General features: G+C 52.9%; 8 protein-coding genes across 8 annotated transcripts; 5 read left to right on the forward strand and 3 right to left on the reverse strand.

The window, feature by feature from the left end:
* Positions 1–1,494: 1,494 nt before the first annotated feature.
* BO82DRAFT_355595 (C50 family peptidase) lies at positions 1,495–5,264 on the forward strand. Its single transcript, XM_025635488.1, has one exon. It carries the CDS (start codon positions 1,540–1,542, stop codon positions 5,170–5,172), a length of 3,633 nt encoding a protein of 1,210 aa, XP_025490628.1. The 5' UTR covers positions 1,495–1,539; the 3' UTR covers positions 5,173–5,264.
* Positions 5,265–5,612: 348 nt separating this feature from the next.
* On the forward strand, positions 5,613–7,195 carry BO82DRAFT_355597 (S-formylglutathione hydrolase). The gene is made up of 4 exons (XM_025635489.1): positions 5,613–5,968; positions 6,069–6,289; positions 6,412–6,609; positions 6,728–7,195. The coding sequence occupies exons 1-4, from the start codon at positions 5,704–5,706 to the stop codon at positions 6,911–6,913; spliced, it is 870 nt and encodes a 289-aa protein (XP_025490629.1). The 5' UTR covers positions 5,613–5,703; the 3' UTR covers positions 6,914–7,195.
* On the reverse strand, positions 7,170–9,133 carry BO82DRAFT_110901 (uncharacterized protein). The gene is made up of 5 exons (XM_025629812.1): positions 8,912–9,133; positions 8,724–8,858; positions 8,617–8,658; positions 8,269–8,566; positions 7,170–8,189 (listed from the first exon to the last, which is right to left on the reverse strand). Exons 1-5 carry the CDS (start codon positions 9,035–9,037, stop codon positions 7,318–7,320), a joined length of 1,473 nt encoding a protein of 490 aa, XP_025490630.1. The 5' UTR covers positions 9,038–9,133; the 3' UTR covers positions 7,170–7,317.
* Positions 9,134–9,517: 384 nt separating this feature from the next.
* On the reverse strand, positions 9,518–10,552 carry BO82DRAFT_355600 (uncharacterized protein). The gene has a single exon (XM_025635490.1). It carries the CDS (start codon positions 10,537–10,539, stop codon positions 9,691–9,693), a length of 849 nt encoding a protein of 282 aa, XP_025490631.1. The 5' UTR covers positions 10,540–10,552; the 3' UTR covers positions 9,518–9,690.
* A 694-nt stretch (positions 10,553–11,246) lies between these two features.
* Positions 11,247–12,943, reverse strand: BO82DRAFT_384480 (NAD-binding domain 4 protein). The gene has a single exon (XM_025638105.1). It carries the CDS (start codon positions 12,586–12,588, stop codon positions 11,323–11,325), a length of 1,266 nt encoding a protein of 421 aa, XP_025490632.1. The 5' UTR covers positions 12,589–12,943; the 3' UTR covers positions 11,247–11,322.
* Positions 12,944–13,648: 705 nt separating this feature from the next.
* On the forward strand, positions 13,649–16,373 carry BO82DRAFT_384482 (cation diffusion facilitator family transporter; the record flags this gene model as incomplete). The annotated part of the gene is made up of 3 exons (XM_025638106.1): positions 13,649–14,962; positions 15,029–15,592; positions 16,327–16,373. Exons 1-3 carry the CDS (start codon positions 14,077–14,079, stop codon positions 16,371–16,373), a joined length of 1,497 nt encoding a protein of 498 aa, XP_025490633.1. The 5' UTR covers positions 13,649–14,076.
* Positions 16,374–16,547: 174 nt separating this feature from the next.
* Positions 16,548–18,625, forward strand: BO82DRAFT_355604 (xylulokinase). Its single transcript, XM_025635491.1, has 2 exons — positions 16,548–17,230; positions 17,312–18,625. Exons 1-2 carry the CDS (start codon positions 16,727–16,729, stop codon positions 18,527–18,529), a joined length of 1,722 nt encoding a protein of 573 aa, XP_025490634.1. The 5' UTR covers positions 16,548–16,726; the 3' UTR covers positions 18,530–18,625.
* Positions 18,626–19,216: 591 nt separating this feature from the next.
* Positions 19,217–22,859, forward strand: BO82DRAFT_433418 (Ran GTPase-binding protein LOS1). The gene is made up of 4 exons (XM_025640872.1): positions 19,217–19,300; positions 19,524–22,122; positions 22,171–22,625; positions 22,678–22,859. The coding sequence occupies exons 1-4, from the start codon at positions 19,289–19,291 to the stop codon at positions 22,702–22,704; spliced, it is 3,093 nt and encodes a 1,030-aa protein (XP_025490635.1). The 5' UTR covers positions 19,217–19,288; the 3' UTR covers positions 22,705–22,859.
* Positions 22,860–23,246: the final 387 nt, after the last annotated feature.

A 23,246-nucleotide genomic window follows, 5' to 3' on the forward strand; every position in this document is an offset into this window, starting at 1 on the left:
TTGTTATCCCTCGAAATCCGCTGCATGTCCTGGAAGATCTCGGGACATGTTTGCGATGACGCAAGAGAAATGTGGGATCCGATGGCTCGGTATTTGGCTAGCTTCATTCACCAGAACAAAGGAGTAACCAAGACGGAGTTTGCGACTCTGTACAAGCACATTGTTCGTCTTCAGTCGGCGTTCACTAGCGTTCAGAAAAGGTCAACTGCGAGCGTCAAGGACAATGTGTCTGTCGCAAGGATAGCAGCGATTCTTGGACAGTTTGCCCAAGATGCGGGGTGCTTTGAAGAGGCTCTGAAGCTATTCACCGAGTCCATAGCCCCACTGTTCAATGGTCAATGCCTTGCCTTGGCTACGGTCCGCTGCAAAATCGCTTCTCTCCACTTTCAAGCTATCACGCGTTCGGCCAAATTCACGGCTGCTGCTCTGCCCGGTGTGATCACGGACGCGACGAATGTTCTGTGTCTGTCTCTCAAAGGTAGTTCAAACGATCTTGATGAACTTCTAGTTGAAGCAGCAAAGCTCAAGAAGGCAGCGATGAACTGGTATGGAGATGTGATGTCAAAAGAAAAGAATAAAGGTGAGGGACAGAACGATGTTTGCGCTAAGATCCTTGAATATCTTAACGGGTTTATACGCTTCTTGCGCCGATACATTGGGCGCAAGCCGACAGAAGAAGACCCGAAGGAGATCGAGTCGTTTGACAGACGTGTCGCTGCATCCCACAATATTGCGCTCGCGGCTGTGGACTCTGTCCTCGCGGTCGGAAGATTGTCTATCACGTCCGGCAGGCCCTCATGGGAAGACATTCAGCCGACCTTACTCGACTGCCAGCGACTACTCGTGATAATAGAACCTCAGGGGGAGAAGCAGCCCGGCTCTCCAGTCGTTGAAAGTGTCGGTAATGCATTCGTCAAACTGTCGAATATGTTTTGGTCTCGGTATGTGAAGGAGAAAGAGTCTGGTCAAGGGTATCGTGATCTCTTGCCCATCTTGAAGCAATCCGCGACCTTATTGTCAAATTGCTCGCCTTCGCAACGTGTTGCTGGGTTCGCACCCCTCAAGTATGAGCGACTAGCGCACACATATATGGAAGGGGGATATGCTCGTGAATCAGAACAGGCGTTCCACAAGTCGATCTTCGAACACATACATACTGGCACGCTCGACCAAGTGATCTCATCTACGGTTGGGTGCTTTCCTCACAAAATGTGCCAGGATCCTAAAAGCAATGGATTCATGCTTGGCCGCGTACTGTATGCCCTTCTGAAATTGAACCTCAGATCCAAGAAGTCGAAAACGCACGGCTTCTTTGATGACGACAGCCTGGACCTGAGCCAAAGAGGTCATTTGATGGAGTGGCAACTGGGGGTGTTGGCTGACTTTCCCGCCAATGCTTGCTCCGACGAGGCCTTCCGATCGACTTTTACCTTGCTTATCACTCAGATCTTCAACTTGTACTCCTTCGATACCCAAACCATTCGTCTTCTTCGTGTTGTTCTTACAATTCTTCGTTTCTCTTTGGAACATCCGGGTTTGATGGACTCGAAATTGCTATCGAGTGTCATTGACGTCGGCCTCCTATGCATTGACCAGGAGGACGTCGGCGAGGACTCTGACCTTGGTTCTCTATGGTTACACCTCAAAAACTCGGTTCAACTTACACTAGGCCTCCATGAGGGTAATCTTTCACCTTCAACCCTGGAGTCAGTTCTTTTGTCATGGAGTGCAATGCTGCGAGACTGCGGAGACTTGGAGTCTCTTCTTCTGAAAATCGGCGACCTCGACCACTATCTACTTCAGATGAGGGCGATAGTTGACTACACTGAGATTCACGGACTCTGGAAGCTGCAGCTCTCTGCCCTTGAATTGGTGCTAAAGACCACGGAGCTTCAAGAATCGGGTGATTTTTCTGAAGCAATCATTGTCCTATCACGGCTTGTGCTCCAATACAGTCGACTTGGCTTCTGCACGAAAGCCAGCGCTCTCTTGAAGCGGGCGGAGCAGTATCTCACTCATTCCAATACCACATGCTTGGCGATCTTGTCGTACCGACTAGCACACGTCGGCTACCTCCTCGAAACTGACGATATCAACCAAGCGGCGACCGTGCTCGCCAAAGCCAGAGCTTTGTACGAGAAGTACCAGAAGAAGGAAGATCTGAACAGCTGTTCCACGTTGTCCAAGATTCTCTGGGAGCGGCTTGTTGCTGACGCAGCCTTCATGAGCTCTCGGCTGTCTTTCGCTCAGGGATCGGTCAATGATGCTCTCTTTTTTGCCAAGCTTTCTGTCCGGTTGAATTGCAGAATTTGGGCCAAGATTGAGAAGCTTTCTCAGAAGAAACAAGACAAGATGCTTCAGGCTACCGATAATTCGGAACTCGAGACTGTGGTGGAAGGAATGGCAAAGCTCGAGGTTGCGCAAGCAGCTCCCGTGCCGAATCCTGTCTATTCTCAGGGCGCTCCTTTCTGGCCTCATATTGGCTCCCATCATACCGCTCTGCTGAATTTGGCAAGTCTCTCAGCACACCACGGTCTATTCCAGGATGCTATATATTACGGGGAACAAGCTCTCAAGATCAACAAATCTCTGAATGCGAATGTCCGACTCATAGCATCTCAGGCACAGCTTGGGTCTCACTGGATCTTCGGTGGTCATCTCTCTGAGGGGCAGGAACTGCTGGAGGCAGCGGAGTCTCTTTCCAAGCAACTCGAAAGCAGTGTCGAACTCGTCTCGCTTCAAGTTGGCCTTGCTTCTCTTTACAGGGCACAGGGCCGTTATCTTGACGAGCAGCGTGCTCTTCTCGAGGCTGATCGCTTGATGACTCAAGTGGCTGGTTCTGATGGATTGGATGCCTCCGCTACAATCCCGAATCTTGAAGACCAGATGAAGAAGTTGCAACTCCAGGGAACGGCCAAGAAAACACGTCAACGTGCCGCCACAACAACAACGACAACACGCAGGACTCGCGCAGCGACGGTGTCCGCTTCGAATGCATCCAAGAAAACAGAGACACCAGCCACACAAAGCCAGTCCGAGTCCGAGTCTACTTCCCTTTCGCATTTGAGAAGCGAGATTCTTCGTCAGCAAGCTGCCTGTTTACGCACACTTCGCGACTTTGAGAAAGCATCAATGACCCTCCACAATGCGCGCAAGTTTGCGACGTCTCGGGACAGTCAGATATCTCTGCAGATTGGTGAGAGTGAACATCTGCTTGCGGATGCCATTCGGCATTTTGCCACACATGCAGTTTACTGTGTTCTCCCAGAATCGACCATCTCCCTGCCATCCCTCCAGTCCCCAAGCAAGGTCCCCAGCAAGTCAAGCACTAGTAAGCCAGCATCCACACGGAAGACAAGAGCTCCAGCTCGTACGCCAGCAAGAAGCACGAGGGCTAAATCCGCCAAGCCGACTGAGGACTTCTCCGTAATGTTGTCCAAAGCCGGGGAGAGCCTAAACGCAATCTTTCCCACCGCCACGACAATAGGATCTACTCTTGATAGTCACGCAGCTTCTCGCTTGATGAGCCGTATCTCCATGCTCTCTCATGTTACTGTACCGGAGAGCTCGGGCTTATTGTCTCAGTCTCCAGCAAACATGAACGAAATAGGCCGCATAGGTGCCTTTACGCGTGAACGAGCTGCCATCAGTCTCGATAAGCAGTTAGCAAACTACTGCGACCCTCTCCTTTGGCCAAGTGCTGAAGCAAAGGCCAAGCTTGAAGAGGATCTTTACTCGCGTTTCACAGAGGACTACATCGAGATCCTTCCAGAGAATTGGAATGTTCTTTCTCTGTCCCTTAGTGCTGATTGTACTGAATTTGTTGTATCCAGGCTGCACAAGGGTCGCTCACCCTTCTTGTTGCGACTACCACTCAAACGTGGTTCCGAGGACGATGAGGAAGATCAGTTCACTTTCGAAGATGGGAAGGAAGAAATGAAGGAACTCATCAAGCTGACGAACCAAAGTGCGCATGCCGCTAAGCACCAGAACGACCGCCAATCGAAGAAGGAATGGTGGAAGAACCGTGAAGCCCTGGACCGACGCATGGAGAACCTGCTGCAAAACATTGAGAACGTATGGTTTGGTGGTTTCCGGGGAATCTTCTCTCCAATGCCTCACGAAACCGAATCTTTGGAGAGATTCGCGGCTCTTTTCCAGAATGTCCTAGACAAACACCTACCTTCCCGACAGAAAGGTAGACGCGCCGAGGGCCCACACTTGACACTACACCCGAACGTTCTGGAATTATTCCTGGGTGTCAAGGATCTAGAGAGTCAGGAAGACCCCGAGGAAACCTTGATGGATCTACTTTACTTTGTTGTGGATATTCTGCAGTTCCAAGGGGAACGCAATGCGTACGATGAGATTGACTTCGATATGATGGTCGTGGAGACTCTGGATGCTCTCAGAGGACATCATGATGCCGTGCGCAACGATCACAAGAAGCGGACAATGAATAGCACAGTGCTGGTTCTCGACAAGTCGCTACATATGTTCCCTTGGGAGTCTCTTCCATGTCTTCAGGGTCTTCCTGTGTGCCGTGTGCCATCCTTGGAATGCCTTCGGGATCGGATCCTGCAGTTCCAGACTGACCGCGCGGGTCGCAAACATGAGTTCGGCATCGATAGCAGGAACGGGACGTATATCCTGAACCCCACCGGTGATCTGCAGACAACCCAGGGAACTTTTGAGAAGGAACTCCTCGGGCTAGAACATTGGCAGGGGATCTCCAAGCGGGAGCCGACCGAAGACGAATTCAGGCATGGCTTGGAGACCAAGAGTCTATTCCTCTACTTCGGCCACGGCAGTGGTGCACAGTATATTCGAGGGCGAACCATCAAGCGGCTGGAAAGATGCGCCATCACCTTCCTTATGGGCTGTAGCAGTGGCGCTCTGACGGAAGCGGGGGAGTACGAGCCATACGGGACGCCGATGAACTACCTGCAGGCCGGGAGCCCGGCTTTGGTGGCTACCCTGTGGGATGTGACGGACAAGGATATTGATCGGTTCGCGAAGAGTACCTTTGACAAGTGGGGCCTCCTTGGTGGCGAGAAGGAGGCGGTGGCCTTGGACGAAGCTGTCTGCCAGTCGCGACAAGCTTGCGTTTTGAAGTATTTGAATGGTGCTGCGCCTGTGATTTACGGCATTCCTTCGGTGTTTTTGGAGTAAGCCGATGGGGCACTCGGGACGTGATGGATCGGTGTTGATCTTTTTCAAGTGGTGTTAATTAGCCTATTACCCTTGTCATTGCTAGCGTTCATACATATGATATCATTCTTTCTGAGCTCTGTCTGGTCACTCGATTGTACGGTCAAGATACTGCATCAGATTACCCCAGTCACTGCCTGCGATCTTGCAGGAGTATAAAGAGTCCGTGGGGCCTCTAGAACACGCCCCCAATAGAACGTACATAACAGCGGCCGAACCTGCAAAAGAAAGATAAACATGCACTCTATCTCCAAGTGTAGATTTGCTATCTGGAACGATATGTCATGTCCACAAAGGGGAAATTTTCCCGATGCTCCACCGGCGCCCCTCATTTTCCCCTCATCCGCGGAAAACCAAACCCCTCATCGTCATTCCCTTCCCCTCCTTCCCAGTGCGTCCCTGTTTTTTAATCCTCTTCCTTTCCCCCTCCCTTGCGAGAAGAAGCTCTTCCTCTGCCTCTGACCCAGACATCATCAGAAACCAAGTCCAAAAATGTCCGTCACCACCAAAGCGACCATCGCCTCCTTCGGCGGCAAGCTCCTCAAGCTCAGCCACGCCGCCACCTCCACCCAGTGCGAGATGTCCTTCAACCTCTACCTCCCGCCGCAGGCCTTTCAGACCCCCGCCCAAAAGATCCCCGTCCTGCTGTACCTGTCCGGCCTGACCTGCACAGCGGACAATTGCTCCGAGAAGGGCTTCTTCCAGCACGGCGCCAGCCAGAAGGGCATAGCCGTGCTGTATCCCGACACCAGTCCTCGTACGTGGGGCCCTTGCCTTTGCCCTTGCCCTTGCTCTTTCCAGTGCAACAACCAAAACTACCAGACCCTGCTTGCTGACGGCTCACCCCGGGGGAAAAGGCGGCCTCAATCTCGCCGGCGAAAACGACGCGTGGGACTTCGGCACCGGCGCCGGCTTCTACGTCGACGCCACCAAGGCCCCCTACGACGCCGGCTACAACATGTACACCTACGTCACGGAGGAGTTGCCCGCCGTGGTGTTCGGGGCGTTTCCGGTGTTGGATGCGGAGCGCGTCAGTATTACCGGCCATAGTATGGGGGGGCATGGGGCTTTGACGTTGGTGGGTTTTTTTTTTTTTTTTTTTTTTTCTTACCGTTTACTTATCCCCTGCTTGGGAAGGGAGAGGGCGTTATTTGGGATAAGGGCTGACTGCTAATTTTATGCGTCTGTGTGCGGCTCTAGTTCCTCCGCAACCCCGGTAAATACAAGTCCGTCTCGGCGTTCGCGCCTATCTCGAACCCCATCAACTGTCCCTGGGGCCAGAAGGCGTTTGGGGGCTATTTTGGGGAGGAGCTGCGGGACACCAAGTGGAAGGAGCATGATGCGACGGAGTTGGTGCGGAAGTGGAAGAGTGGGCCGTTGGATGTGTTGATTGATGTTGTATGTTGTTTTCCCTTCCATCATGGTTTTGTGTTGTGGTTGTTCTGGTCTGGGTTAGGCCAGGGAGGGGTGGGGTTTATCTTTTCTGTGGCTTGGGCTAACTTCCACCCGCAACCAGGGCACCGGCGACAACTTCTACAAGCAAGGCCAACTGCTGCCCGAGAACCTGGAGAAGGCCGCCCAGGAGGCCGGCGTCGAGGGCATCAAGGTCCGCTACCAGCCGGACTACGATCACAGTTACTACACGATGGCGACGTTCGCGGACGATCATGTCGAGCATGCTGCCAAGTATTTGTTTGCTTAGTGGGTTCTTTCTTTTCCTTTGTTTGCTTAGTGGGTTCTTTCTTTTCCTTTGTTTGTGTGGTGGGATTTTGGGACTGCGATCTCATGTGTTTCACGGAGGGAAGACTCATGCTGGGGAGGGTTGAGATTGTGTTGTGTTAATGGACTTGTTTCTGATAGGTTTGCGGTTTCGGACTGAAGTGATCGTCGGCCGAGGTCATCTCTTTAAGCATTGGAGAAGGATGGCATATATGGTTTGTAATATGGGCAGGGAGGATCTACGCGGGGATCACGTATATAAATGTTTCAACCGGAGAACCGGAAAGAGCTCACAAAAGAGCAGCAACACCATGAATAAATAAACTGTTTGTCTATAAGAGAGACCACTGCACTACACCCACTTATCCAAAAGTCCTTAAGTGCAGCCTATTCAACCCGCACAACCACCCGATCCACCCCATGCATCTCCTCCGGGAAACGACACCCCGCCAGCTCATGATCCCGCCACATCTCCCGCGGACACTGGTGCCCGCACACACACTTCCGGTTCGTGCACCACAGCCCCTCGCCGCAGACGCTCGTCCGCGAGATGCACCGCAGGTCGTGGAGGTCCTGCGCGCTCGTCAGCCGCCGGCCGTGCGCGTGCGTGCAGCCGTCGCCGTAGCTGCAGTCGTCCTGCAGGTGGTACCGGTTGCAGAGCTTGGCGGCGCGGAGGCGCTCGTAGTTCTCTTTGCTGCTCGCGCGGCGGAGGGGGGCATCGATGCGTTGGTCTTGCGCGTTGAAGTGGGTTTTTGGGAGTGGGGGCGTTGAAGAGAAAGAGGGGGAGATGTCGAAGATTATCTGGGATGATGGGGAGGTTGATGATGATGATGGGCTGGCTGATTGGGAGGTGGGTGTGGTGGCAGAAGATGAGGCCGAGGAGGAGGTGGAGGACGAAAGGGTTATTTGGAGGTTCGCTTTCGCGATGGTAGCATAGTCCCGTAGGGGAGGAGACGGGGATGGCGTGCCGCCGGTGGTTGGTGAAGCAATAGCGGCAACGTTGGCGGAAGCGGTTGCAGCGGCGCTGAACGAGGATGCACGAGCGGGGAGCTTCGCAGCCCGGAATACCGCTGGGAACGTGGTGGTTTGGAGTTCAGTGGCTAGCTGTTCCATCTCCCAAGCGAATGGCGCCCCCTCGACCAGGGTGATGCGGTTGCTCCCTCGATGGGAGCCGAGGAGGCGGGCGTAGCCGTTGTCCGTGGCAGCACAGAATATGATATGGCGGCAGTGGACGTCGAGGATGTCGCGTTCGAAGGTTGCTTTTTCGTTGTCCGCCAGCCAGTCAGATTAGTTGGGCCTTACATGCAGCAGAAGAGGGCAGGTTGGGGGGTTGCATACCTCGGATCTTGACATCGGAGCATTCTTTGCCGTTTCCTGCGTCGATGAAATCACACTGGCTATCTTCCATGTTGAAACCCCGGACGAATGGGTCGAGGGTTTCCGACGAGGACAGCACTCTGGCTTCCCGGTAGACTTTCTCGAGACCGGGCAGGTTGGCGTAGACACACACCCTGTACTGCAGGCCGGGGCTGGCTTGAGGGTCAATGTCCCGGATGTGGCGCTCGACGGACTGGAGTAGCAGTCGTGCAGCTCTGCGGCCGCCGTTGTGGCCTTCTTGGATGAGGGCGTCGTTGAACTAACTGTATTGTTAGCTTATGTAGGTCATTTGAGAGTCGGTTGATGTACATTCATACAGTCCCCATCGACGAGGATAGACACGAAGCTTAGCTTTGCCTGCGTCATTAGTGTCTTCATATAGACCTGCAGTATGTGTGAGTATGTAGGAACAGTACCTGATTGTGTCTCAGATCTGCAATCTCCGTCTTGCATTGAGTAAGTTCTTGAATGAAATGGAACCTCTCATTCTCCAGCTTGGTGCATTCGTTGAGGAGAGCAGAGTGAAGCGTCTCGACCTCGAAGAATAGGTCCTATTGACCATTGCATCGTCAGCGTAGTCTGAAGGACTATAGTAGAGGCTCACTTGTATCAACCTGTTCTTGCAGTCGTCGACTGCCATTACGCTTCCAAACCGCTTCCTCAGCCCCAGGAGATCCATTGGAACCGGTGGTGGGCATAGGACGCTGGTCAACTCTGTATCCATGATCATTGATGTCGGCCAGATACTCTTTGGTATCACCCGCAGCACTCATTCTCAGTCCAGCTTCTTATAGCCTGCCTGGGGTGAGCCATCCATAGAGTCTGTGAGCTGTGAGAAGTGACGGGTTGACCGTATCGTTCCTTGCAGCGATTCGAAGACATTTCTGGCACAGGCGGCGGGGGCGTGACGCAGAACGCAAGACATGATGGGTGAAAATCGAACTATGTCTCCCGGGGTTCATGTCGGTGTGATGAGCGTTGAGCGGCTAACCGGAGAGATGGGTTGGTCTCCGTGTACTGATGGGCAACTGTAAGCGCCAGCGGAGCGGAGAATAGTCACGGGTCCAGCCTTGATCACCTGCATTCTGGCTGTGCCATTGTGGCTAAGCAGGGAGACATGGATCTGCCTTGGTCACACTGGTAATCGCTAGCGATAGGTGTAGTCCTGGGACTGATGCCTATGCAGGAAGTACCCAAGGAGAAGAGCTGCGCTATTGAACGTGCCATTAACTCACTCTTCACTCTCCTCAATTCGACCAAGGTTGCTGTTATGTTTAACACATGCAAAGTCTGAATTCGTCGCTCGTGTTGTCTTTCATGACAAGTATAGAAAATAAAAGCGTCTCGCTAACTTGGCAGGGCCTTGGAAGGCAGCAGTAGAAATTAAAGACAAGCAGGCACAACCCCCCACTTAAGCACCTGCTTGCGCCTCGCCATCTCTGCTCGCCAGTAGAAGTCCACCTTCTCCTCAATCTTCTTCCGCGCGCCCGCCCCAACGTCACCTTCCACTATCTCTCCAGCCGAGCGCACAGCCTCACAATCCCAACAGAAGCAACCCCCGTACGGCTCCCCCGTCGCAGCCTCGTACAACTTTCCAGTCGCATCAAAACCCCCAGTAAGGATTTCCCCCCCAAGCTTATCATCATGATTAATATACCGTCCTGTCCGCTCAAGAATTGACTCTTCGTACATGACCGCACTACACAGATGCGTGTGCCAGACCAAGTCCACATCGAGGGTTGGGACCAGCGTTGTTCCCGGGTGCAGACGGAACAAAGCGACGAAGCGCTCATAGCGCGCGAGTGCCCGGGTGAGCGTTCCATGAAGCGCGGGACTGCGGATCCAGAGGAAGCCATGCATTTTGTCAATGAAGATGGCTTGCCGGAGGATGTTGTCCACCAAGGGGATGTGCTCTGGTGGAGTTAGAGGGGTTATAGCTTCGAGAGTGGTGGATTCATTGCCTGAGAGGGCAGTGAATAGGTCTGGTGCGATGCTCAGCTCGCTGCGAAGCCAGGCTGAGGTCTTGCTTGGGAGAGTGTAGTTCCAGTTGTCGTGAGATAGGGCCTCGTGCTGAGATTGTGTTACAGGGGAGAAGCATTTTTGGTGGGTTGGGAGGTGTCGGTTGGACTTACTATCGCTTTCCAGGGGAATGAGAGGCCGCGGATGTGATCTAGGTGGTTGGTGCCGCAGAACTGGAAAAAGTCGTGTGGGTTGAGCAGGAAGGCATGCCATACCATGAGTATGTCTGCTACCGCATCAGTAGTGATCATTATGTCGTCTGCAACAAAGGAAGGACTCACCAAGGGGGGCAAGAAGGAGAGAACTGTTTCGCTCGAGGTGCCTGGCTTCAAGATGGTGATTCACTGCTCGAACCCATTGCTGAAATCTGGTAACTGCGATTGTTAAAAACCTGTGCCACCTCTCAGAAGGTTCTATGCGTCCAGGAAGTATGGAGTATCTCTTGTGGTTGTGTTTCCGATCCAGAGTTTTTCTCAGCCTGCTCGAGGTAGTAACCCGGATACGAAGAGTATAGAACGCTTCCAACAGCTCAAGATGAATAGCACATTGGCTGATCAAAGAGAGATCGGACCTGTCGCCCTGTTGTATAAAGGACTCCTTGAACAAGCTCGAATGAGGTCTGACTAGCTCATGCGATAGGCTTGATACTCGTGAGGTGCGAGCTGAGTGTCGATGCAGTATGGTCAGGACACTGGAGACATAGGATGGCATTTTCAAATGTCACTGATGCCAACAAACTTAGTCTCTAGCTGAGGAGTATGAGGCTATCCTTCGTTGTAGATATAAGGATGGGTGTTGCGCCCCGCCAAGATCGACAAGGCTGAGCATCGTGGCTGGTGGTCAGATGACTCTCTCATCGGCACCATTCAACTGCCTCGGTCTCATTCCGTCATCATACTACATGCATTTGAAGTATATTTGAATTTGTCTACAAAAGTTCGTCACGCTACTAAGCTTCAAAGAACTTACTCCATAGGGCGTTATCAACCGGCTCCGTCATAGCTTTGACATACCTCTTCGCCTAGCTGCAACCCTCTTCTTCGTTGCGCGAGTGCTCGGAATGATCTTCTCAATCCGCCTCTTTATATAAGCCTTCGCATCATGTCCGTCAAGGCTCAAACTCAGTGGGCCACCGACAGCCCTCAAGGATTTTGATCGCCTGCAGTCGAAAATCCAGTTATGGCCTTGGAAACCGAACGTGGTCGCCACAGGGCACGGCTCCATGCTCCCATTCACGTCCCATTTGAAGCACGGCGCCGGCATCGCAAGGTCTGACGGAATGTAAGGCGAGGCGAGGGCGATCAGCTCATCCATGGTGAAGACCACGTATAGCTGAGCAGCAGCGTGGACAATCCCCTGTGACCCTTGCGCCACATGAAGCAGGCAGACATTTGACACAAAATCTACGGGAATCCCGTCCAATATGTAGCTGCCGCTGGTCGAGCCGCTCGCGGCTCTCCAGACCCGACTCCCGCCTCCAGTGACCAGATAAGACCCGAGGGCGGTCTCAACAGGGTTAGAGCCCGCGGGACCAAAGAGAGGATATGGATCTTGAAGAGCTGGCCCGATGGCGGAGGGGCGTAGGATGAGGAGGGGAAGCCGAGATCCGTACCTCTGGACTAAAAGTCGTTCCATGAGGTATTTGGCTTGTGCATAAGGCCAGGCCCATTGCTTCGTCCAGCTAGTGTTTCCTCTCCTCAAGTGGATTTCGTCCAGCTCTCTCTCGCAGTCGATGTCGTCTTCACCAAACGGCTGAAGGATTTCCGTGATCTCTCCATCGGGCAGAAAGCTGTTGGCGTATGCACTGGACACTTGCACAAATGTGGCGAGCTGTGGGAAGCTTAATGCAAGCTGAGCCAAACCTAGTGCTGGAAGACAATTGTTCTTGCAAGACTCGTGGGCATCTGCAATAAATGAAGTATTGGCCGCTGCGTTGAGTATAACGGTCGTCGTCTTTTGAAGTACAAATAGTTGCCTCACATCCAGGTCTAAGTTCGCGGCGGTGATGTCCCCCTTGATAAATTCCAGTTGATCTGTGCGCATGGCTTCATCGATACATCCGGGCATGTTCTTGCCTAGCTTTGCGATAGTGTCTTTCTCGGAGCTTCGATGGAGGAGAAAGACTTTCTTGACAGGTACCTGATGAATTAGTTTGAATAGAAGGCACCCGCCTAGACCGCCCGTTGCTCCAGTCAGGAGCACAGTTTGTTTCGCGAACCACTCTCGGTAGAAGGCTTCGGTCAATGGTGGTGCATCCGCCATTCTGGGTATTAAATCTTATGAGCCAGAAACTGACAGATGCATCGTACCACACACCATACTGCTGGGCCTCATTCTTATAGTGGTTGCGAAACTCGAAGCCATGTAATCATATTTCGTGATGTCAAGGTTACTCATTTTGCCTCAATGCAAAGCATGCACTGCTTTCGCCACTCCAGGCAGGTCTCATTCCAAGCGATTCTGATTACATGACCATTTGTTGGGCTAGAAGCGTCGGGTTTTCATCACGCAGATAGCGATCACGAATCAATTTGGTCTGTGAGCTCCGTATATTGTAGGATATCAGACTACTCCTGGCCTCACTGGATGAGAATTGCTGCAGTCATTCGGTCCTGGATAATAAGGTTTCCAGTGCCAGCTAATGCTGGAGAAGCTGCCAGTGGTAATCAGCAAGCGCAAACTTATTTCTTGTCCTCGGACCGTGCCAGAGTGAATTTTGAACCTGCATACCCGGTCCGCAGATATATAGTACGGTTTCATTTTCTGTAGCCAAAAGAAACCTAAGGACAGATCCACCGGAGCCCTTGAGATGACAATGGAGTCCGCTCAATTCGCCCTGCGATGACCAGAGCATTCCCTGCTGCTGTGCAACTGATCACATGGTCAGCACTTTAGCTGTTTCATCAGTCGTACTCCATCCGTTCCTCTAGATGAAATCTCCTTGGTACTATCCAGGATTGATATAGTATATCCACCAATGCTCTGAAAGCACGCGCGTCCGCCAGGGTTCGTAGAAAGGATTCATCATCGCCAAGAAGCCAAGACGGATACTGCGTGGATGATCAACGGACTCAATTCCGAGATGGCTCTAAACAGCGGAGTGTACGAGAGAGAAAAAGAGAGTCGAGACTGGCATTGAAACCAAGATGCTGAAGAATCAATCCATGGTGGAGCTCTATGCGACATGGTGTTGGTTGTTGTTCGCTATTTGGAGATGCCAAGGCTGGAAGGTGCATTATCGGCGGTCAACGGGAAGGAGCGGGGAGCGACTCGGGAGCATTTGTGACAATCAAAAGCTTAGATCTCCAGCCACTGTTCGGTGTTTAAGATAACTTTACATTCTACTGTTTCATCATTGGTTTGCAGCACAAGCTGCCCGATTGCAGCCCGGAGCTTTGGGGTTCCGCTGACTAGTCAATGGCAATCCGCGGATTAGAGAACATTGCACAGGCAGTGGACCGGTCGTTCGTTGTTCGTCAGCGTATGATGTCGGCTTCGCCTCAGCCGGGTCACAACTGATGACTGATGGAACTGAGCTCGCCTTGGCTGGGCTGACTGGCTGCCAGTGGCTATCCATCCCATCCATCTTTCTGTTCCTCACTGCGGAACCAACGCCATGGAGCTGTGGTTGATACTGCGGCCAAGAAAGAAGCAATTCCGTCTCCTCTCGCAAGTGCACCGAAATTTAAAGAATTCGGTCGTTACAGTACCATAATATTAGACTGCTACTAAGCGTTTCGAACGACGAGGATGCTGACGCAGCCCCTGCGGTGCAGGGCCCATCCTCCACCAGCTTCTCCTCCATCCCTCTTTCGCCGCGGTCCGTCCGGCTTTGTTCGTCGCCCCTGGGCTTGTTGTTATCATCGGCGATATTTGAACACTTCCACCTCCGCTTCTTGTTCGCCGCGATTGTATCACCATAAGAGCTCCCGTGCTGCCGCCGGTTCCTCATCGACCTTTCCTCCTACTCTTATCGCGTGCCCCAATGCTTCCCTCCGTCCACCTACTCGCCCAACTTTGATTCCGTCCCTCACTGCTGTTGCCTGCTCTACAAGACTACCACCCTCGATCACCCTCCCTTCAATGGCCACCCAAACAAGAGAACACGGTGGCCACCACCATCACCACCACCACCATCATGGCAGTAATGTCTACCTCACGTCAACCGACAAACATGATGCCGGAGTCCGTATCACGCGGATTGGCTTGGTCGCCAACCTGTGCATGGCCATTGGCAAATTTATCGGTGGCTATGTGTTCCATTCCCAGGCCCTCATTGCCGACGCCTACCACGCCCTCACCGATCTGGTCTCGGACATATTGACTCTAGCTACGGTTGCTTGGTCGCTGAAGCCGCCGTCGGAGCGGTTTCCCAACGGCTACGGAAAGATCGAGAGTATTGGAGCTCTGGGTGTGAGCGGGTTGTTGCTGTGCGGCGGCGTCTTTATGGGTCTCAATTCTGGGCAGGTCCTACTACATCAATTTTATCCCGGCATCGCTGAAGCAATTGCGCACGTGGGGGCTTTGGGACATAGCCATTCGCATAGCCATGGGGTGGAAGCATTCGGTCCAAGCATCCATGCTGCTTGGCTGGCTGCTGGATCTATCGTGGTCAAGGAATGGCTTTACCATGCAAGTGAGTACCTTGGGATGTCTTATCAACCGGTTTGAAAGGTGATACTAACGTCCCTTCTTCAAACAGCTATGAAGGTCGCCACGGAGCGCAAGTCGTCAGTCTTGGCCTCCAACGCCGTCCACCACCGAATCGACTCCCTGACCAGCGTTGTTGCTCTTTTTACGATCGGTGGATCCTACATGTTCCAAGACGCTTCCTGGTTGGATCCCGTGGGGGGACTTCTCATCTCACTTATGGTCATAAAAGCTGGATGGGGTAATACCAAGACCTCCCTTCTGGAGTTGGCAGACACCACTGTGGACGACGAGGTGAAGGCTTCGGTGCACAAAGCGGCTACCAAGGCACTATCTCTTTTGAACAGTGGCGAGTCGCTGAGAATCCATGATGTCCAAGGCATGAAGTCGGGTCAGAACTATCTCATGGATGTCGAGGTCGCAATGCCAGGCGCATGGTCCATCAACCGTGCTCGCGAGGTGGAAGAGGCATTGCGCACTGCTGTTGGAGAACGGGTCCGCGGCGTCAAGCGGGTCAAAGTCCGGTTTATTCCTCTTGAGCATCAGGAGCTGACCTTCACTGAAGAATTTATTCCGGCTGAAGTGACTTCGCGGGCGCGCCCGGAGCCGGAGGATGGTGAAGAGCACGAGCACGAGCACGAGCATGACACTCGCAAAAGCCGTTAGATAACGAGGACTTGCTTGTGAGGTTCATGTCCGGTGGCGACGTTTCCGCGCGTGGCCGATGAGATCGTCTGTCGTGCTTCTCTTGGTCGTAACATATCTGGCTTTTGAGCTCCATACCTTTGATACCCAGGATTGGAATTGTTCCTGCTCTCGAAGAGTGCCGGTAGGGTCGATAGAGCCAATATAAGATGAACATAGCGATGACCTTAAGGGGAGACATTATTGTAATTGATATATAAAGCTAAAAAGTTTCTCGATAGATGCTCGTGTATGTACGCTGGGGCATGGGCATGGTTGCATGTTGAAGATCATCTTCAGATACGGAGTGCGCAGTACCCCGAACTTACCCCTCCAAAAGCGGGAGATATGCGGGGGATCGCTTCACCACCTCAGCTGATGGTCTAAGAAGACGTGAACTAAGACTCATGCGTAGAAAGTTCAACGGGCCCTAGAACAATCCGTCACAGTCCGAACTTCACTAGTCCAGGGCTCAGACATGGTCACAATCTTACTCACAAGGTCTGATCTAGACCCCCCATCGTTCTTCCCGTGGACTGAATTAACCGGGTAAATTCCCGGCGGCGGTGGAACCCGGGATAAATTTGACCTCATCGTTGTACGGAAGAACAGCGAATTTATGTTTGAGAAGAGCCGTGCTCGGTAAAATAGACAAGACTTCGGCAGAATCTTGTCATGATTATGGAGACTATGGTGATGTACACAGTAGATAAGGGAGAGAAGAAGTCTTGCCAGATGGCGACGTTGGTCAGCTCTTCTGAATTTCTCCCCCGCTGCGCTGCACACCATAAACAAGTAGCCGGAAGTGGACAAGGTTAGTAGCTCCGTCGATCTTAGCATCGAATGCCCATTGCATCAGCGCCTTTGCCACACTCTACACTCTCTCACTTTACCCCTCTATCGGTTGGTTTCCCCAATTGCTTACAATTAACAGTCTCTTGTTTCTCATACTCTAGGAAGTTTTCCTCAAGGCGTATATATCATTGAGTACTTCATTGTTTCACACCCCTGAAACCCCATCCAACAACACCTACGTCATCACCCCGGACCGCAGCAGTCAAGTGCCATGGCCCAACCCGACAGCCCCCTCTACATCGGCTTCGACCTTTCCACCCAACAACTCAAGGGCCTGGTCGTCAACTCCGATCTCAAGGTCGTTTACGTGTCGAAATTCGACTTTGATGCCGATTCCCGCGGCTTCCCCATCAAGAAGGGCGTCCTCACCAACGAGGCCGAGCATGAGGTCTTTGCACCCGTCGCGCTCTGGCTGCAGGCGCTCGACGGCGTGTTAAATGGACTACGCCAGCAGGGACTGGATTTCCGCCGAGTCAAGGGCATCAGTGGAGCTGGTCAACAGCATGGAAGCGTTTACTGGGGCGAGAACGCGGAGAAGCTGTTGAAGAGTCTAGACGCCAAGAAGACGCTGGAGGAGCAGCTGGACGGCGCGTTCTCGCATCCTTTCAGCCCCAACTGGCAGGACTCGAGTACGCAGAAGGAATGCGATGAGTTCGATGCATACCTGGGTGGACAGGAGGAGCTTGCCGCTGCTACGGGGAGCAAGGCACATCATGTAAGAACCTTTCCTCCTCGGGTTTTCACAAGCCGATCTGTGCGGGGGGGTGACTAACAGTTTGGTTTTCTCTGCTTGTAGCGATTTACTGGTCCTCAGATTCTGCGGTTCCAGCGCAAGTATCCCGAGGTGTACAAGAGAACATTGCGGATTTCGCTGGTCTCCTCGTTCCTAGCGTCGCTGTTCCTGGGCCACATCGCGCCGTTTGATATCTCCGATGTCTGTGGTATGAATCTGTGGAATATCAAGAAGGGAGCCTACGATGAAAAACTCCTGCAGCTGTGTGCAGGACCCTCCGGTGTGGAGGATTTGAAGCGCAAGCTGGGCGATGTTCCTGAAGATGGAGGCATTCATCTGGGCACCATCGATCGATACTATGTCGAGCGCTACGGGTTCAGTCCGGACTGCAACATCATTCCAGCCACGGGCGACAACCCCGCGACGATCCTTGCGCTTCCCTTGCGGCCATCCGATGCGATGGTCTCGCTTGGCACCTCCACCACTTTCCTCATGTCCACACCTAATTACAAGCCCGATCCAGCTACGCATTTCTTCAACCACCCCACCACTCCTGGTCTGTACATGTTTATGCTGTGCTACAAGAACGGAGGGCTCGCACGTGAGCAGGTCCGCGATGCGATCAATGAAAAACTCGGAGAGACCACTGCTTTGACGTGGGCGAATTTCGACAAGATCACGCTCGAGACTCCGTCCATGGGGCAGAAATCCGACTCGGACCCCATGAAACTGGGCCTATTCTTTCCGCGCCCGGAAATCGTGCCAAACCTCCGAGCGGGTCAATGGCGATTCGACTATGACCCGAAGAGTGGCCGTCTGCACCAGACGGAGGAGGGCTGGAACAAGCCCCTGGACGAGGCTCGCGCGATCGTCGAGAGCCAGATGCTCTCCCTGCGCCTGCGGTCGCGCGGACTGACTCAGAGCCCCGGCGGAGGACTCCCTGCTCAACCGCGCCGAGTGTATCTGGTCGGTGGTGGATCGAAGAACAAGGCCATTGCTCAGGTAGCTGGAGAGATTCTTGGTGGTAGTGACGGTGTGTATAAGCTGGAGATCGGTGATAATGCATGTGCGCTGGGAGCTGCATACAAGGCGGTGTGGGCCATGGAGAGAACGACGGGGCAGACATTTGAGGATCTCATTGGGCAGCGGTGGAAGGAGGAGGATTTCATTGAGAAGATTGCGGACGGATATCAGCCGGGCGTGTATGAGCGATACGGCCAGGCTGTGGAGGGATTCGAGAAGATGGAGCTGGAGGTCTTGCGGCAAGAAGGGAAGTACTGAAGCGATTCAATGGAATAATCGTGTAGTGTAGTATGAGATATGGTTCGCTAAGGCTATAGAATAGAGATACAATTACAGCCCAGAGCATGCATCAACAATTCAGCATAGATACCTTATCGTACTAGGGACATGTAGACTTGATAGCTGTGATCAGCTGCAAAAGCGATGTCATTCGGTGCCTGGGGAATCAGGCCGAAGCTGCACGCCGCCCCTTGCCATTTTTGGGCAACGGACCAGCATTCCTTGGGCCACACAAACTCAGGTCAATTTTTTGACTCTTCAGGTTCCTTTCATGTGCATTGCAGTGTGCTCGAGGAACTGACTGGCCGATAAGCGTTTCTTTGAGCATTCAACTATCGCAACTCTTGACTCTCTCCCAAAGACTTCAACTTCTTCATTGTTTCTGCGTTGTCACATTTCTCCCTCGTGACTCTGCCCCGTTAAGGCAGGTTTATTACCCGAGTGACTGGGTCCAAATACCTTTTGACTACTAACGTTAACTAACATACTTGTACTGGGCCCAACCCAACCAACCTCTCCCCCCCCAGTCTGCTAAACTAAACACGCACTAGTCGGTCATGGTTTGATAGTGTCTCCGGGCTATGACTACTCGCCGCCGCATCATTCTGTCCTAAACCACCACCTTCATTGAATCTCTGAACTCCATCCACCCCTCCCCCTCCTTCTCCCCCCCCCCCCCCTCTCTCCCCTCCATTGCTTTCGAGTCGTCGACTCTGAAGGCAGTCAGGCTGGTCGAAGATGGAAGAACAGGTAAGGGCTAATCCCTTTGATCTGCATTTGTTTTTCCACGTTGCGTTTTAACTTAGTCTTCTTTTCGCATCTTACCCGTTTTTCTTTTTTTCTCGAATCCCCACCCCACCATTCCTTCCTTCCCCTCTCCCCTCCATGCTTACCCGTCCAGTCAAGTTCCTCTTTCAGATTCTCGGAATTGATTTCAGGATCCTCGTTCATTGTCATGTTGACTCTCCATTAGGTAGCGAATGCCATTGAAATCGCCTGGAATCCGTCCTCCGACCAAGCCCTCAAGAATCAAGCCTACGAATACCTGAACCAACTTCGCGCCGACCCCTCCGGATGGCAGGTTTGCCTTTCTCTCTTCACCAAAACTCCACAATACTCCGAGATTATACGCCATGTGTCGTTGGAAGTGGTCAACAGTGCGGCCCAGGCCGGTCTCCTTGACCTCCAGGCCCTGGGATATGTTCGGGATGGCTTGATGGCCTACCTTCGACAGGTCTACGGCCAGGAAACCGCCTCTCCGGATCCGCCCAACATTCAGAATAAGATCGCTCAGACCATTACCTTCCTCTTCTCCGCTCTCTACGCGAACGGTTGGGAATCCTGCTTCGACGACCTCCTCAGTCTCACCTTCAAGAGCCCCGCGAGCACGAGTCGCGACAACCCGCTCGGTATCATCTTCTACCTCCGTGTCGTCAATTCGATTCATGAGGAGATCGGAGATGTTCTGGTGTCCCGGTCCCGCACAGAGCAGGACAAGGCCAACCTCCTCAAGGACTTGATTCGGGAGCGCGATATGCAGAAGATCGCCAGCTCCTGGCAAGAGATCTTGTCCGAATGGCGGGACGGCAACGATGTGATTGTGGAGATGTCCCTCAAGGCGGTTGGCAGCTGGGTGAGCTGGATTGATATCGGCCTTGTGGTGAACCAGACCATGATGGACCTGCTGTTCCAGCAGCTCAGCCGTGCGCAAAAGGCGGAACTCAGATCCGGTGAAGAGAAGGTGCGCGATGCGGCGGTTGATGTCTTCACGGAAATCATCGGCAAGAAGATGAAGCCCGAGGATAAGATTGACATGATTATTTTCCTGAATCTCGACACTATTGTTACCCAACTCTCCAATAGCCCCCCTCTCAACGAGAATAGGTTCACCTTCAAGTACGATACCGATCTGGCGGAGACGGTGGCCAAGTTAGTCAATATTACAGTCATTGATATTGTACGGGCCCTGGAGCAGGATACCATCATGGCCGACTGCAAAGAGAAAGCCACTGGTCTGCTGCAGGCCTTCCTTCCGCATATCCTGAGATACTTCTCCGACGAATATGACGAGGTCTGCTCGACTGTGATTCCCTGCGTCAGCGACCTTCTGGCCTACTTGAGGAAGATGGCTAAGGTCAACCCAGCTCTGGCTGCGCAGCACTCCTCCGTCCTGCTACCAATTCTGAAGGCCATCATTGCTAAGATGCGCTACGATGAAACATCGTCTTGGGGAGACGAGGACGACCAGACGGACGAGGCGGAGTTCCAGGAGCTTCGCAAGCGGTTGGGTGTTCTACAGCAGATCATCGCCAACGTGAACGAACAACTATACATCGATGCGGTTTCGGAGGTAGTAGGGACGACCTTTGAGAATTTGCGGCAGTCGGGTGCTCAGCTGGATTGGCGGGACTTGGATTTGGCTCTCCACGAGATGTTCCTGTTTGGAGATATTGCCGTCAAAGCGGGTAGCCTGTACACCAAGGGATCCCCCAACAACGCTGCTGCAGAGCGACTCATTGGAATGATGCTGAAGATGGTCGAGTCCGACATTCGCTCTTTCACACACCCTGCGACGCAGCTGCAGTATATGGAGATTTGCGTCCGCTACAGCTCGTTCTTCCAACACCATACCCATCTGATTCCGAGCGTCTTGGAAAGCTTCCTCCAATTAATCCACCACCCGATTAAGAAGGTGAAGACACGCTCATGGTACCTGTTCCAGCGCATTGTCAAGCAGTTGCGAACCAATGTTGGTAACGTTGCTCAGACCGTGGTTGGGGCCTTGACCGACCTCCTGGTCATCCATGCAGAGGTGCCTTCAGAAGGATCGGACGGAGACGAGATGTCTTCGGAAGACCACGAAGGATCAGCAGACGCTGTGTTCAACAGTCAACTGTATCTTTTCGAGGCTGTGGGCATCATCTGCTCCACTCCCACGGTACCCGCTGATAAGCAAGTTCTTTACGCGCAGTCCGTGTTGAACCCCATCTTCATGGACATGGAGAAGAATTTGGCACCAGCCAAAGCCAACGATGAAAGAGCCGTTTTGCAGATTCACCATGATATCATGGCTCTGGGCACCTTGGCCCGCGGCTTCTCCGACTGGATGCCTGGAACCAGCTCTCCTGCTGCGCTCCCTGCGCCGGAAGTTTCCGAAGCATTCATGCAGGTGTCGGAAGCCACTCTCGTGGCTTTGGAATCGCTCAAGGCCTCGTTCAATGTGCGCACGGCGGCACGATTCGCCTTCTCCAGACTTATTGGCGTTCTTGGGGCGCGCATTCTGCCCCAGCTTCCACGCTGGATCGACGGCCTTCTCACGCAGACATCTTCGCGCGACGAGATGGCCCTGTTCCTTCGGCTGTTAGACCAGGTCATCTTCGGCTTCAAGACCGAAATCACCGGTATTCTAGACACTCTTCTGACACCTTTCTTGCAAAGGGTCTTCTCCGGTATCGCGGATCCGACTACTGGCACCGATGATGAGATCCAGTTGGCGGAGTTGAAACGCGAATATCTCAACTTCCTCTTGGCCGTTCTGAACAACGATCTCGGGGCTGTCATTATCAGTGAGAGTAAGTTATATCTTCTGATTGTCAGCGCGGCCTAGACTAACGACGCAGGGAACCAACCTATGTTTGATACTGTGATTACGACAATCGAGCATTTCGCCAAGGATATTGAGGATTTCACCACCGCCAAGATGGCCTTCTCAGTGCTGTCAAAGATGGGCAGCTCGTGGGGCGGTCCGGACATTGCGCCGGAGGGTTTGAACGGCGCGGCAGGACAGCAGGTAGCTCTGCCCGGCTTCGGCCAGTTCATGATCAGCCGGCTGTCACCGCTGTGCTGGGCACTGCCCGCGACACCATCATTCAACTCGAAGGATGCACAGGCTAAACAGGTCCTTGCGGAAGCGGGTGCGCTTCAGCGGACCATCTACGCCAAGACTGGCATGGAATATCTGGAGTATCTCCGGACTCAGGAGTTGCCAGGCATGGGCATGGGAGCAGATCTCGTGGAAGAGTTCGTGGGGGCATTGAGCCGGCTGGACTTAAAGGGATTCCGGCAGTTCTTCCCGGTTCGTATTACTTCTGCACCTGGCTTCAGGCAACGGCTAACGTCCCCTGCAGTCTTTTATCCAGCGATTGAGCGCATGATGCGTGGTCCTTCTATATTAAAATATCCCGTCTTCTCATTTTCCTGTTTCTCGGCCCTTTTGACCCACCCGATCATTCTGTTTCAGTCCTAGATTCCCCCATGGTTTGGTTTGATGACTGATGTGTCTCATGTGATCATTTACACCGAAGCTCCCCCCCCCCCCAAATCCATCACTTATTATCTTATCATATACATCACGGCACGCCGTGAAATCATGCATTCGAAACCATCCCACTTGAACGGTCTGCAAACCCAAGAGCAAGCACGCAAGCAAACATACATAACACGAGCCCAACCTGCGGAATGTGCTGTGAGAATAAACACGCCAAATCGAAGAAGCAAGAAAAAAAGTATATAGTTCAGTTTCAATTCGGCATAAGCATGAGTGGGCGTTCGATCATAATCCTATTCTTCCTTTGACCTGTCATGCGCGAAACGGGTGGTGGACTGCATGCAGTATGCGATAGGCTAGAACAGCATTGACGACGGTTTCGGAATGGAGGTGAAGCTGCTAGTTGTTTACAGAGGGGATGCTAGTGCG

The sequence above is a fragment of the Aspergillus uvarum genome (assembly GCF_003184745.1).
Source record: "Aspergillus uvarum CBS 121591 unplaced genomic scaffold BO82scaffold_37, whole genome shotgun sequence".
Taxonomy (NCBI): domain Eukaryota; kingdom Fungi; phylum Ascomycota; class Eurotiomycetes; order Eurotiales; family Aspergillaceae; genus Aspergillus; species Aspergillus uvarum.